Source organism: Onychomys torridus, chromosome 5 (assembly GCF_903995425.1).
Source record: "Onychomys torridus chromosome 5, mOncTor1.1, whole genome shotgun sequence".
In the NCBI taxonomy this organism is placed as follows: domain Eukaryota; kingdom Metazoa; phylum Chordata; class Mammalia; order Rodentia; family Cricetidae; genus Onychomys; species Onychomys torridus.
Genome location: NC_050447.1, coordinates 37,604,840 through 37,618,112, shown reverse-complemented (window position 1 = coordinate 37,618,112; position 13,273 = coordinate 37,604,840). Strand labels below are relative to the sequence as shown.

Genomic DNA, 13,273 nt, shown 5'->3' with positions numbered 1-13,273 from the left:
AGTAAAAATATGGAGCAAGGGGCTGGAGAGATGGCTCAGAGGTTAAGAGCACCGACTGCTCTTCCAGAGGTCCTGAGTTCAATTCCCAGCACCCACATGGTGGCTCACAACCATCTGTAATGAGATCTGGCACCCTCTTCTGTATATACAATAAATAAATAAATCTTTAAAATATATATGGAGCAAAGCTATCTTGAAAGATTTCTAAGACATGATCTAGTACTGTCTATAAGTTAAGATTCATACTAACTAAAACTCTTTTGTAGCCAGGTGTGGTGGCATACACTTTTAATTCCAGGCCTTGGGAGGCAGAGGTAGGAGAATGTCTACAAATTCGAGGCAAGCCTGGTCTGCATAGCAAGTTCCAGGCCAGCCAGAGCTATATATTGAGACTCTGCCCCTAAAATAAATAAATAATTGAAAAAAACTACCAGAAAAGGAAATCTCAATTGCTAGTGAATTTAGGATAATGCAAACACAACAAAAATATAGTTACTCTGGCCCCCTTTGATCTTACCCATTAGCCACCTTACATTAAATATTTTCTGTATTTCTAATTACACTTGTTCAAGAAGGAAAACCAGCAATTGTTATTACTATGATAAAAATAGCACTAGTGAAAGTACCTTTAACATACTAAGCTAGATAGTGACAATGAGCCTCAGTGTTTCTAACACATCAATGTGGTTTGTGTGGCCTTGTATCCTGGAAGCTGGGTTCCCAATGTGTTCATGGTCGAGATGGTGGCCTCTTTAAGACACAGAACCTTGTATCATTGAGCACCCTGCCCTCAGAAGTGGCATTGGTGTTGAGAACTAAGCCTTTCCCATGAGGTTGGGTTGCTTTAATGGAGCAAGAGATTCCACTTCCTTGTGTGATTCCCCCTCTCCACACATGTACCCCTGCTGTGTGAAATGCTGTTTGCCACAAGGCTCTCCCCAGAAGCTAAGCAGTTTGGTAGGCTACCACATCTTTGACTTTCAGCCTGTACAACTGTGAACTGAATAAATATTTTTTTCTTTATATATTATAGCCTCAGAAATTCTGATTGCAACAAAAATGAATATATTACTGTATAAAATAGTGTTTTATTTAAAAAAAAAAAAAGCTAAAGTATTAAAAACATGAACTGGGGTTGGGGATTTAGCTCAGTGGCAGAGCGCTTGCCTAGCAAGCACAAGGCCCTAGGTTCGATCACCTCAGCTATTATTTAGCACAACATGGGTCAACCTTCCTAATGCTGCAACCTTTTAATACAGTTCCTCACGTTGGGTGACCACCAAACATAAAATTATTTTGTTGCTACTTCATAACTGTAATTTTGCTACTGTTATGAACCATAATGTAAATATCTGATATGCAGAATATCTGATATTTGACCCCCAACAGGGTTACGACCCATAGGTTGAGAAATATTGGTTCGGAGTTTACGGACATCTCAATAGTTCATGAGATGCAAACTCTTTTCATAATCCTACCATACTGTCAACTGTGCCGAGCTCTGCAGTTAGTAAAAGCAGTGGTGGGAAAACTGCTGTCCAAGGCCCTGGGAAAGCAGCAGCACTAAACAACAGTGACCACTGTGTTCACCACTGCACGGCTGAGCTGGAGAGCAAGGAAGGAAGGCAGCTTCTTTAAACCAACAGCCAGCAGTAGTGGCGCACATCTGTGATCCCATCACTCGGAATGCTCGACCAGCCTGAGGTCTTTCTGGACAAACTCACGTGAGCATATAACTTCAAAAGGAACAGCTGACATTTGTTGCTAATGACATAATCCAAGCTTTGAAGTAAAAACTGAGGTTTTGGAAAACTTCTATCATCTCTACAAGCTTGACAGTTTATAAATAATGGCTGTTCTGCTGACATCAGTGACAATCCTAACCCATGAGGTCTTTCTGCTATTTTATGATGAGATGCATTGGCATCCAGAAGATCTACAGAACTTGGTGAACAATTTCTTTTCCCAAGTATGAAATCATTCATGGGTAAATATGTTATTGGTTAAGGGGTGAGTGAGATGGCTCAGGGGGTAAAGGCACTTTACTGTCCAGGTTGGTGATATGAGTTCAATCTCCAGAACCCATAAGGCAGAGAAAAACAACTCCCCCCAAGTTGTTCTCTGACACCCACACATGCACTGACACGCTCAGCCCAACACATATACAAAACAAATAAATGGTTAGAAAAAAATGTTCTTAGCTGGGCAGTGGTGTCACACACCTTTAATCCCAGCACTCAGCAGGCAGAGGCAGGAGGATCTCTGTGAGTTCGAGGCCAGCCTGGTCTACAGAGTGAGTTCTAAGAGAGCCAAAGATACACAGAGAAACCCTGTCTTGAAAAACTACCAGGGAGAGGGAGGGAGGAAGGGAGAGAGAAAGAGAGTGTGCCAGCCACCTGTTCAATTTTAGCATAGTAGCAAAGATGATTAAGTACTCTGAAAAGCCAATTCTCTTCTCTTTGTGGTGCTAGGACTGAACCAGGCCTATGCTAAGTAAGGAGGAGCTCTATCTTCCATGGGGCATCTGTTTATTTTTATTTTGAAGCAGAATCTGGCTAAGTTGCCCAGATCCAACTTGAACTTACTATGTAGCCCAGACAGGCCTCAAATCTGTGATCCTCTGGCCTCAGCTACAGAACAGCTGGGACTATGTGCCATGCAACTGCCAAGTTTTCCCTTCTCCACATTTCACCTGCTAGATGCTCTCCACCTCCATCAGTCAATAGACCACAATCAAGGAACTGAAGAAGACATGAACATACAGCTATACTCCTCTGGTTAGAGTGGAAAACTAAAATAAAATAATGCCACTCTCCACACACGAATTTATCTTAGGAAATATTTTTCATAGAAAATTTTACTTATAGCTAGGCATGTGCCTACAATTCCAACATATACCAAGCTAGCCTGAGCTACATAGTGAGATTCTATCTCCAAAGAAAAAGAAAAGTACTTATGTTAACTAACAGTTCACTATTATTCTCTGGGGAAGGAGAGTTATTGGGACAACACACACACACACACACACACACACACACACACACACACACACACACACACACGGCAAACACTTTACCACTAAGCTAAACCACCAGGCCATTATTAGTTTTGGTTTGGTTTGCTCTTTGAGACAAGGTCTCTCTATTATATAGCTTTGACTGTCTTCAAACTTGCTACATAGACTAGGCTGGCCTCAAAGTCACAAAAATCCACTTGAATCTGCCTCATGTGTGCTGGTATTAAAGGACTGCACCACCATGCCTGGCCCCATTATTAGTATTTTTAATTAAAAAAAATGAAGTTTAAAAGTTAAGTTTATTCTTTTATACCATACCAATTTTAATAGTTGAAGATAAAATTATTAAAGTAAAGCTTGAATATCAATTATGATTTTTAACACTTAGGGGCCCAGCTCCTACAAATATCTAGTTGATTTTGTATTCTTTTTCAATAGTTAAGGCTATTTTCAAAATGCAAATTCTTAAAATATTAAATTCAATTTCTTAAGACTTCACTCCAAGATCTTTCAATGCCTTAAGTTTTTCCTCTGGCAATGAATAAGGCAGTTATTTAGTATTAAGCATTAAAACTGTTGCCACACCCTGAGCCTTATAATACAAATAAACCCACACATATCACACACACACACACACACACACACACACACACACACACACACACAGTTAATAGACTTTAAATGTGCAAGATGAGCAAACAAGGGAGACATGAATAATGCCATGCTTAAAATGAAATGCTTATCAATTCTCAATTATCTGAGAATATCCTCTCCTAAATTCACCTGGGATTTGGCCTAACAACTGAATACAAGCTGGGAATGGTGTCGCACACCTCTAACACCAGCACCTAGGAGTCTGAGGTTGGAGAATCTTCAAGTCTAGCCTGGACTACACAATGAATTTGAGACAGCCTAGCTTTCATAATGAAGTATATTTTCTTGTTTGTTTTTTTGTTTTGTTTGTTTGTTTTTTGAAACAGGGTCTCACTATGTAGATCAGGCTGGGCTCAAACTCACGGGTGATCTATCTGACTCTAAAGGTATGTGATACCACACCCAGATAAGATTTTATTTCAAAATAGAAATTAAACATCAAGATTTCTTTATTCATGTGCCTCATTTTTCAGCTTTTACCAAGCTACGAGCCTATCCTTTGGTTTGGTATTAACTCTAACATGTCTTGCTGCTGGGCAGAACTGGCAGCTTCTCTGCACATTGACTGAAAGGTTAGGTAACAGGGCAACAGACCATGAAAGAATCGAAGGAAAAGAAACTGCCTTCCAACCCTGTCCATAAGGGGATGTGAAAGATAACCATGAAGACCCTTTAAGGATGTATTATCGTGTCTTTGAGGGATGCTGTTCATGTTTTTCTACTCTCCACTCTGGTGCTTACAACAGCCCCTGGCATGTAGGCAGGTGTGCAACAAAGCTGAATAATTAATCACCTTGGTGTGTTCACTACTCATATTCCATAAACACCCGCCAAAAAGAAAATCCTTCCCAAAATTAAGTTCACAGCCTACATTTAAATGCTACACTTCACAATTACAACCAAATTGTAACTCTCATTTTGAAATATTCTATTACACTGAAAAAGTTGAAAGATCAGTACAAGTAGAAAGAAATATACAATTTAAATGTCTATGAAGATATCATCTATACCCCTAATGTCTATCCTCTTTCTATTTTCTGTCAAATACAAAAATATTACAAACAAAAGAAAATTTTAAATATTAAATTCATTGATAAAAACCAAAACCCAAAGGTACTTTTGACCATTTAAGACTTGAAGAATTTCCATAACTTTCTAACGGAATTCCTCTTATTTTTTTTTTATTTGCATGTTGGTACTATCTCACCAAACAGCCCAGATTAGCCTTGAACTTGAGATCACCTGACTGAGTCTTATAAGTGGTAGAATTACAGGCACATGCCACTGCACCCAGCTCACAGCATATTCTAAGAGGGTACTGGAGAAAACAGCTAGCTTCCCCTAGATCCTCTCCTCTGTCCACACAGCAGGTGGTCCTTGGATGCTACAAAAGGTAAGGAAGTCTAACCACTGCGGCATCCGTGAAGAAGCACTGGACTCTAAAAGATGCTATGCAATGAGTTCAGGGGCCAAGTCATGCTGCACACAACTGCACTTCTCATCTTAACACTGGAGAGGTAAGAAGAGTCAGAGTTCCGGGTTACCCTGAGGCATACACAGCAGCACTCTCTCTCAAAAGAACGTTTTCAGGGCTGGTGAGATGGTTCAATGGGTAAAGCACTTGCCACACAAACCTGATGACCTGAGTTCAATCCCTGGAACTCACGGAAAGGTAGAAGGAGAGAACCAACTCCACAAGGTTGTCCTTTGACACATGCAAACACCCACTGGCCACGCTCCCCTCACATGCACACATCACATATATACACACAATAATAAAATAAGTCTATTATTTTCACAGGGGTTGAGTACAATTCTACACTACTAAAATTTCAGTCCCTAACTCATAATACAGATTAGTAACTTTAAATAAAGGTAAAATTTCATTATTCATGGTATCCAATATCCTAGAAATACAAAATATGAAAATCTAGATTTCACTAATGCTTTCTCTTTTCTAAGAACATTCAAATGTTTATCTAATTGCTAATTATATATCATGTCCAAAGATGTACAGCAATGCTTTCGTTTTCTTTTGCTTAGTATCTTTACAATATTAGCTACAATCAGGAGACACTCACATATATTCTGAACAAGAAATTTAAAATCAGTGTGTAGACACTCTTACTCTCCTAAGCAATCCTTAAAAGAGCAGTTGTTACGAGGGGAGGGAAAGACATGACTTACTTCTTGATACAATTGGTCATGAGAAGATGCACATCTTGTCTTTCATCTAATAACAGCATTGCTCCTAAATACCCAATGCGTTTGTCTGTGAATTTTTGTGAGGCGATTAGCTTGAGGCACTCCAACTACAAAAAACAAAACAAAACAAAAACAAAAAGAAGAAAAAAAAGAGGAGGGGTGAACAGAGAAGGAAAAGCATTGTTTTTAATTCACAATTCACAGGGACTGGAGTTTGAATTTGTATAGTTTAGTGGTTAAGAGCAAGCATTTGCTGCTCTTGCAGAGGACCTGGGTTTGGTTCAAAACACCCGTATCAGGTAGCTCACTACGGCCTGTAACTCCCGGCCCAGGGTAGTGACTCCTCTTTCTGGCCTTCACAGGCACTTGTACACATACATACACATAAAACAACAAATCTTTTTCAAAAATTTGGTTCCCGTTTTGATAATCAAAACACTCAACAATTTGAAATAAAGCACTAAACTAACTTAAATATCAAAATATGCAATTAACTCAATAATTTTGATATAACATGAGAAGTACTACATTTAGAGCTTGAACCAAGGAATCTCCAGAGCAAAACACCAGCAAACAGAGCGATACTAACCTAAAATGTTCTCTATATTTTTCCTTCAGACAATTATTGGAAGAGCACTTGTCTAGTATGTGAGGTCCTGGGTCACAAAACAATAAAACAACTATTATTAACTAACTCTTCAGAGCTAAAGTGAAACTGGGCTTTTCTTGAAAGTCACAATTACTTGGATATAGTTTAAGGTTTCACCCGGACAAAAAAAAAAGGGTCAAGCATTCCCTCTGGGTTAGTGTTTTTCAAAGGGCATACACAAATCAAATTCTCCAAGTAGAGCTCTTAAATTACACTCTCCTTCCGAATCATACATCTGTGTAAGGGCCTCCAGCAGAGAGACCTGTGTACATAGGAAGCGACAGTCAGGTGAGACTACTTTCCACTGTGAATTTATCTAATGTGCTCAAGTGAGACGGAAGACATAGAACTGTCTGTGGCTAGTTTTAATTATTCTTTTAAGGCACCTTTTAATTCCAAAAGCACCTCAAGTTAGGTGACTGACCACACTATCACAATGCTAAGATTCCAAGGCCAGGATCAAAAGGAGAATGGCTTTCTATAGAAAGGGGCAGGGAGCAGAGAGGGAAGAGGAAAGCAGCAGCCCCACCCTTCCTGCTACATAGTCTATTCCAATTGTAACAACGATTTCTGAATAGAAGTTGTTTTTTACAATGTCTGTGGAAAAGGTCCTGCTGGTGAAGGAGACGATTAGAAGCTGAACTGTTACCAAAGCTTCCCTTTTCAAGAGTTGGAGACAGAAGGGTCAATTCAAGGTCAACCTCAGCTACACAACAAGTTTGAGGCCATGCTGGGCTGTATAACACACTCAAACACACTATAATAAAAATTCCACTTTAAGCTTATCTTTCAAACATTCCACTGAATAATTCTATAAAAATTTTGTCATGTAAGAAAATGCCAAGATCTAGATATCACAAAAGTCTCCATTATCATTACAGAAACTTGCTCATAGCCAACTCCAAGCACTATACAAATAAACTATCCAAAAACATTTTAGATTATCTAGTGAGGAGCCATACTCTTTTATATATATATATATATATAATTATTTGTATTCTACACTGTAAGTTGAGGGGAAGGGAGAATAGTACAATGGTGTCTTACAGACCCTCCAAATCAGCCATAATATCAGGGCAAAGCACCCATCACTGAAGAGGCTTCAATCACCCTCATGTCTGGAGGACTCTGCTGTTTAAAGACTGGTTTTTTGTTTGTTTTTGTTGTTGTTGTTGTTTTTGTTTTTTTAATTTTACATACCAACCACAGTTTTCCCTCCCTCCTCTCCTCCCATATCGCCCCTCCCCTCAGAATTCAATCTTCAGAAAGGGTAAGCAGGCCACACTCTTTAAGGCATCCCTTATACTGTTAAGAGTGTGGTTTTTTTTCCTGGGTCTTTTGTTGTTGTTGTTGTTGTTGTTGTTGTTGTTGTTTTGTTTGTTTGTTTGTTTGTTTCCAGAGCTGAGGACCGAACCCAGGGCCTTGCTCTTGCTAGGCAAGCGCTCTACCACTGAGCTAAATCCCCAACCCCGTAGGAGTGTGTTTTCAGACAGTCACACAAAAGTCACCATTTCTTTCTTTGAGATAGATTTTGTAAATGATAAAGGTGAACTTCATTTGTTCAAACTTTTTTTGTTTTCTGTGAGCTGCCTTGTCACCACCCACCCACCCCCAGGGCTGGAGTTACTGGTATTCATGAGACCATGCTCAGCTTGCTAAATAGGTGCCAGGGGAAACAAGCCAGTAAGCAGTACCCCTCCATGGCCTCTGTGTCAGCTCCTGCCTCCAGGTTCCTGCTCTGTTTGAGTTCCTGTCCTGACTTCCTTTGATGATGAATTGTGATATGGAAGTGTAAGCCAAATAAAAATTAACTCTTTCCTCCCCAGCTCGCTTTGGTCGTGATGATTTATCACAGCAATAGTACCTAAGATAAGTTGATACCAGCATAGTGGGTATTGCTTTGACAAACCTAACCTTGTTGTTTTGGGGAGGATTGTGGAAGGACTTTGGAACTTTGGGCTAGAAAAGTCATCAGTTAGCTAGCTATTCTTCAGGAGCTGGGAAGATAAGATTGTTAAGAATAGTGAAGAAGGCTCGTGAAGTTTCAGAGGGAAGCAAAGACTCTACAGGCCTTTTTGTGTGAAGATTCTGTGGTTCTCCTTAGCTGGGGCTGAAAGAATTAATTAGCTGTGATTAACAAGATACCAGAAATGCTAAAGTGAAACCTTTGCTGGGATAGTCAATGCTGGTCAGCTGAAGCTGAAAAATTAGTAGTGATTAAGAAGAGAACAACATCGTTGAAGTAAAATCTTCTAGAAAATGTATCCTGAGAATAGCACACAGAAACTATGTTCCAGACATGATCAAGGTTGTACTTGGTAATGTATGAGTCACCCAGGTGATGCTGGTTTTGAAGGTGTGAGGGGTCATGGAGAGCTGCTGAGGCTTGGCACTGTGTTTCTGGGCTAGGGTCACTAAATAAAGCCCAGGAGAAGCTGCTGGTGAAAAGAGTAGCCCAGTTGGAGCAAGGGATGCCCGCAGTTTTGGAAATGCCAGTGTCATGGGGCATTAGATCCCTTGGAGCTGGAGTTACAGGTGGTTTGAAACCACGTAATAAGGATGCTGGTATTAAACCCCAGTCCTTCACAAGAGCAGCAAACACTTAACCACTGAGCCATCTCTCCAGCCACTAATTTTAACTCTAGATCTGCAAAGACTAACAATCATTTGATAGCACGAGGCCTTTACAATAGGAGTATAAACTAGCACAATGTAGAAAGTTTGGATCTATTTAAATTACAAATATATACAACATATGAGTTGGCAGATTCTCATAAGAATCTGCACTTACTTAGAATCATATAGGGAAAATAATGAATATTATTCAAATATTTCAGCTAGGAAGATGGAAAATATGTGCCACTAACAGGACATCAGTATAATGAATAATGATTCATTCACGTAGCAAGACACTGAGCAAAGCATACCCTGAGCACATCAAGCTGGGGGTTGGGGGGGGATAAGGACATTTATATTTTGTGTTGCTGGGAAACCCGAGGACTCCTGAGAACTAAGTAGGCAAGTGCTCTGTCATGCTGCTATATGCCCTAGCCCAAAGAATGTTTGTTGTTGTTCTTGTTGTTTGTCAAGACAGTGCTTCTCTGTGCAGCCCTAGCTGGCCTCCAATTCAGAGATCCGCCTGCCTCTACCTTTCAAGCAATGGGATTAAAGGCGTGTGCCACCACCGACAGGCAAGACTTTTTTTTAATTTGTATGGGTGTTCTGCCTGAGTGTATATATGTGCACCATATGCGTGCCTGATATCTACACAGGCCAAAAGAAGATATCAAATTCTCTGGAACTGAAGTTATAGGCAGTTGTGAACCACCACGTGGGTCCTGAGAATTGAACCTGGGTCTTCTGCACGAGCAGCAAGTATTTCACCACTGAGCCACCTCTTCAGTTCCTTGAGTAGGATTATGATATACTGATAAGGGTTACTGTTGAGGACAGATGAGTGTCCAATGCAAACTCCTTTCACTGCAGGTGTACAATGTATATTATGTATCGGGAAGGATGTTAGTAAGAAGTTGAACCACTGGTGGCCTATGGAACAAGTAGTGATGGAAAGGTAAGAACAGAAAGAGTTTTTATCCTAACCCTTCTGCATCTTTCAAATTTAGAATCAATTACACTATTATTACCTATTCCAAATAAAAATAATAAAAATACAAGACTGGGAGAGAATAAATTCATTAATTAAAACAGAAACGGAAGTGGCTAATGCTAAGAAAAGCTAAAAATTGAGGGGGAAATTATTTCTATATACTTGGACAGTATATATTTCAAAGCCTAACAAAAGCACATTTGAATATGAGAGCACTTTACAAAGTAAGACACTAGAATTAAGATGCAATGCTTAGTTAAGGGGGTAGTGAATCAGTCTTTTTAAGAGAAATTCATGAAGAACACTTTTATGCTGCAGGTGCCTTGTAAGCGCTTCAGTGTTTGTTCCTAATCCTCACAAAAGCTATGCTTTTTTCTGCTGCTAATTACTTTGTATCTCCTGTCACATTCCCCTTTGCCAACATCACTAATTTGCACTGCAATATATTTGCTTGTACACAGGAATCACTGCCTCTCTCCTACCTTTAATCTCAAAGCCTGATAATGACCTCTTCCTATTCCTTGATTTTTTTTTTTAACTTTGGCTTCTAGTTGTGAGATGCTGTTTTCAGGTAGTATGGTTACCACCAGCTTCATCTCTAAACACACACTGCTCTAATTTAGTAAATTCCTACAGTGTAGCAACCAATGTGCAAGATATTGATACTCAATTTAAAGGGAATATATAATAAAATCAGTATCTACAGTATACAGAGAGAAAGAGAAAGAGGGAGGGAGGGAGGGAGGGGGGGGAGAGAGAGAGAGAGAGAGAGAGAGAGAGAGAGAGAGAGACTGTCATTATGCATAAGATACTATGAAAACAAGGGTACCCAATTCTGGTGGGAAAAATGATCAGAGATAGGCTTCTGTTTCCTTACAAAACACATACTGGACTAGAAAGAATTTCTTTCCACATACTGGAAAGAAATTAGGAGCTGGACCACTTAAACCCTAATTCCAGTTAGGGGCCTGGGTTTCCTATTATTGTCTTCTGGGTAGTCATTAATCCTCTGGGGCTGATTTTTGAAACGGCCTCAGAATCCTCCTCAGCAGGTGCATTCGAGTCAGCCATTAGCAGCAAGCCTAAGAGACCAGAAGCCATGAGTCCTCTCTTGAAAAGCAGAGTCTTAGGAATGACTCTTAAACTGGACTGGTGAGGATTGACAGGCAGTTTTCAAAGTATAGGACACTTCTAGGAAATTCCTTTTTATTTCTGGCTTTACAGCTTTTTGAGACAGGCTCTCCTGTATCCCAGGCTGGCCTTCACCAACAGTTCCCTGTGTACCTCAAGGATGACTCTAAACTCTTTGACCCTCCTGCCTTCATCTCCCAAGTGTAGTTATAGTTATGCACCAGCATGGCTGGTTACTTCAAGGAAATTGTGATAGAGAAGATTTTAAGTGGAGACTGTTTGTTTTAGAGAGAATCTTACTATGCAGTCCTGGCTAGCCTGGAACTTGCTATGTAGATCAGGCTGGTCTCAAATTCAAAGAGCTCTGCCTGCCTTGGCTTCCTGAATGCTGAGATTAGAGGATGCACAGCACACCCAGATAACAACTTCACTTTTACAAAATTTTTCTAGATTCTAGATGATTTTTGTTTTGTTTTGTTTGAGACAGGGTTTCTCTGTGTAGTTTTGGTGCTTGTCCTGGATCTCACTCTGTAGACCAGGCAGGTGGATCTCTGTGAGTTCAAGGCCAGCCTGGACTACAGAGGGAGTTCTAGGAAAGGCGCAAAGCTACACAGAGAAAATGTGTCTGGAAAAAAAAAAAAAAAAAAAAAAAAAAAAAAAAAAGAAAGAAAGAATTTAAGTAGGCTTGAGAGCCAGTAAGATGGCTTATTAGGTGAAATGCTTACCGCCAAGCCTGACAAGCTGAGTTCAATTCCTAGGACACATGTGGTAGAAAAAATGGATTTCCACAAATGAACTATGATCTCCTCACACAAGTTATGGAACGGGGGCTGGAGAGATGGCTCAGAAGTTAAGAGCACTGGCTGTTCTTCCAGAGGTACTGAGTTCAATTCCCAGCAACCACATGGTGGCTCACAACCATCTGTAATGAGATCTGGTGCTCTCTTCTGGAATGCAGGCATACATGCAGGCAGAACACTGTATACATAATAAATAAATACATCTTAAAAAAAAAGTCATGGAGCACATGTGAACACACACATACATAAACAAATGGCGGTTTTTGTTTTTTGTTTGTTTTGTTTGTTTTGTGTGTGTGTAAATTTTTTAAAGGTCAGGCTTAGCAGCAAGCATCTGTGATCCCAGAAATGGGGTTGGAAGGAAGACTAGGCCATGTGCATACCAGGCTAACCCCAAGCGCACACTACTCAGCCACTCTAGCTGAAACTGGGAGCTCCAACCTCTGGCCTCCACGTGAGTCCACATGGCCAAGTGCTATAGTGATATTTTATTTGTATTGAAATGTGGTTTTATTTGTATGTTAATAAAGTTGCCTAGAGGTCAGAGCAAGCCAGAGCAGAAGCTGGGTGGTAGTGGCGCACGCCTTTAATCCCAGCACTTGGGAGGCAGAGCTAGGTAGATCTCTGTGTGTTCAAGGACACAACCAGCATGGCAGACACACACCTTTAATCTCAACCATAGAAGACCTGGAGGTCTGTACAAACAGGCAGTGACGAGGAGGTCATGTGGCTGGGTTTACAACCAATGAGAAAACAGAACAGAAAATCTATAAAAAAGATAGGATACACAGAGGTAGCTCTCTGGCGGAGAGGAAGAACAGCAGAAGCAGTGAAGGGTAAGGTTTTCCGCTCTTGCTCTGACCTCGTGGTTTTTAACTCTGCAATTGGTTCTGTGTTTCTTATTTAACAAGCCAGTTACATCTACAAAGTGCACCAGCACACACATACCAAAAAGAAAAGAACAGCCAACAGGTTTTTGGTCTTGTCACTTTCCTGAAGCAAATACAAATGTCTCCTTTTATCAGTGTTTAATATGGCTGTCCAGAGAAAAAAGGTGCTCCATCCATTCTGTTAGCTTTTAGAAGGCTCTTACAGGAGGTCAGGAGCACGGATTCATTTGCTTGAAAATTTAACAATGAAGATTTATGCTCATTCTGCCCTCCAGGGTTCTCCCATTGTGCTGTAAGCCTGTATTTAAGACTTCCTCCCTC

General features: G+C 40.3%; 1 protein-coding gene across 3 annotated transcripts in view; it reads right to left on the bottom strand.

The window, feature by feature from the left end:
• Ap1g1 (adaptor related protein complex 1 subunit gamma 1) overlaps positions 1–13,273 on the bottom strand; it is a 93,146-nt gene that overhangs the window by 39,258 nt on the left and 40,615 nt on the right. For all 3 annotated transcript variants that reach the window (XM_036187150.1, XM_036187148.1, XM_036187147.1), the window contains exon 3: positions 5,858–5,982. In XM_036187150.1, coding sequence (XP_036043043.1) covers positions 5,858–5,982 — 125 coding nt within the window. The remainder of the gene's footprint in view (positions 1–5,857; positions 5,983–13,273) is intronic.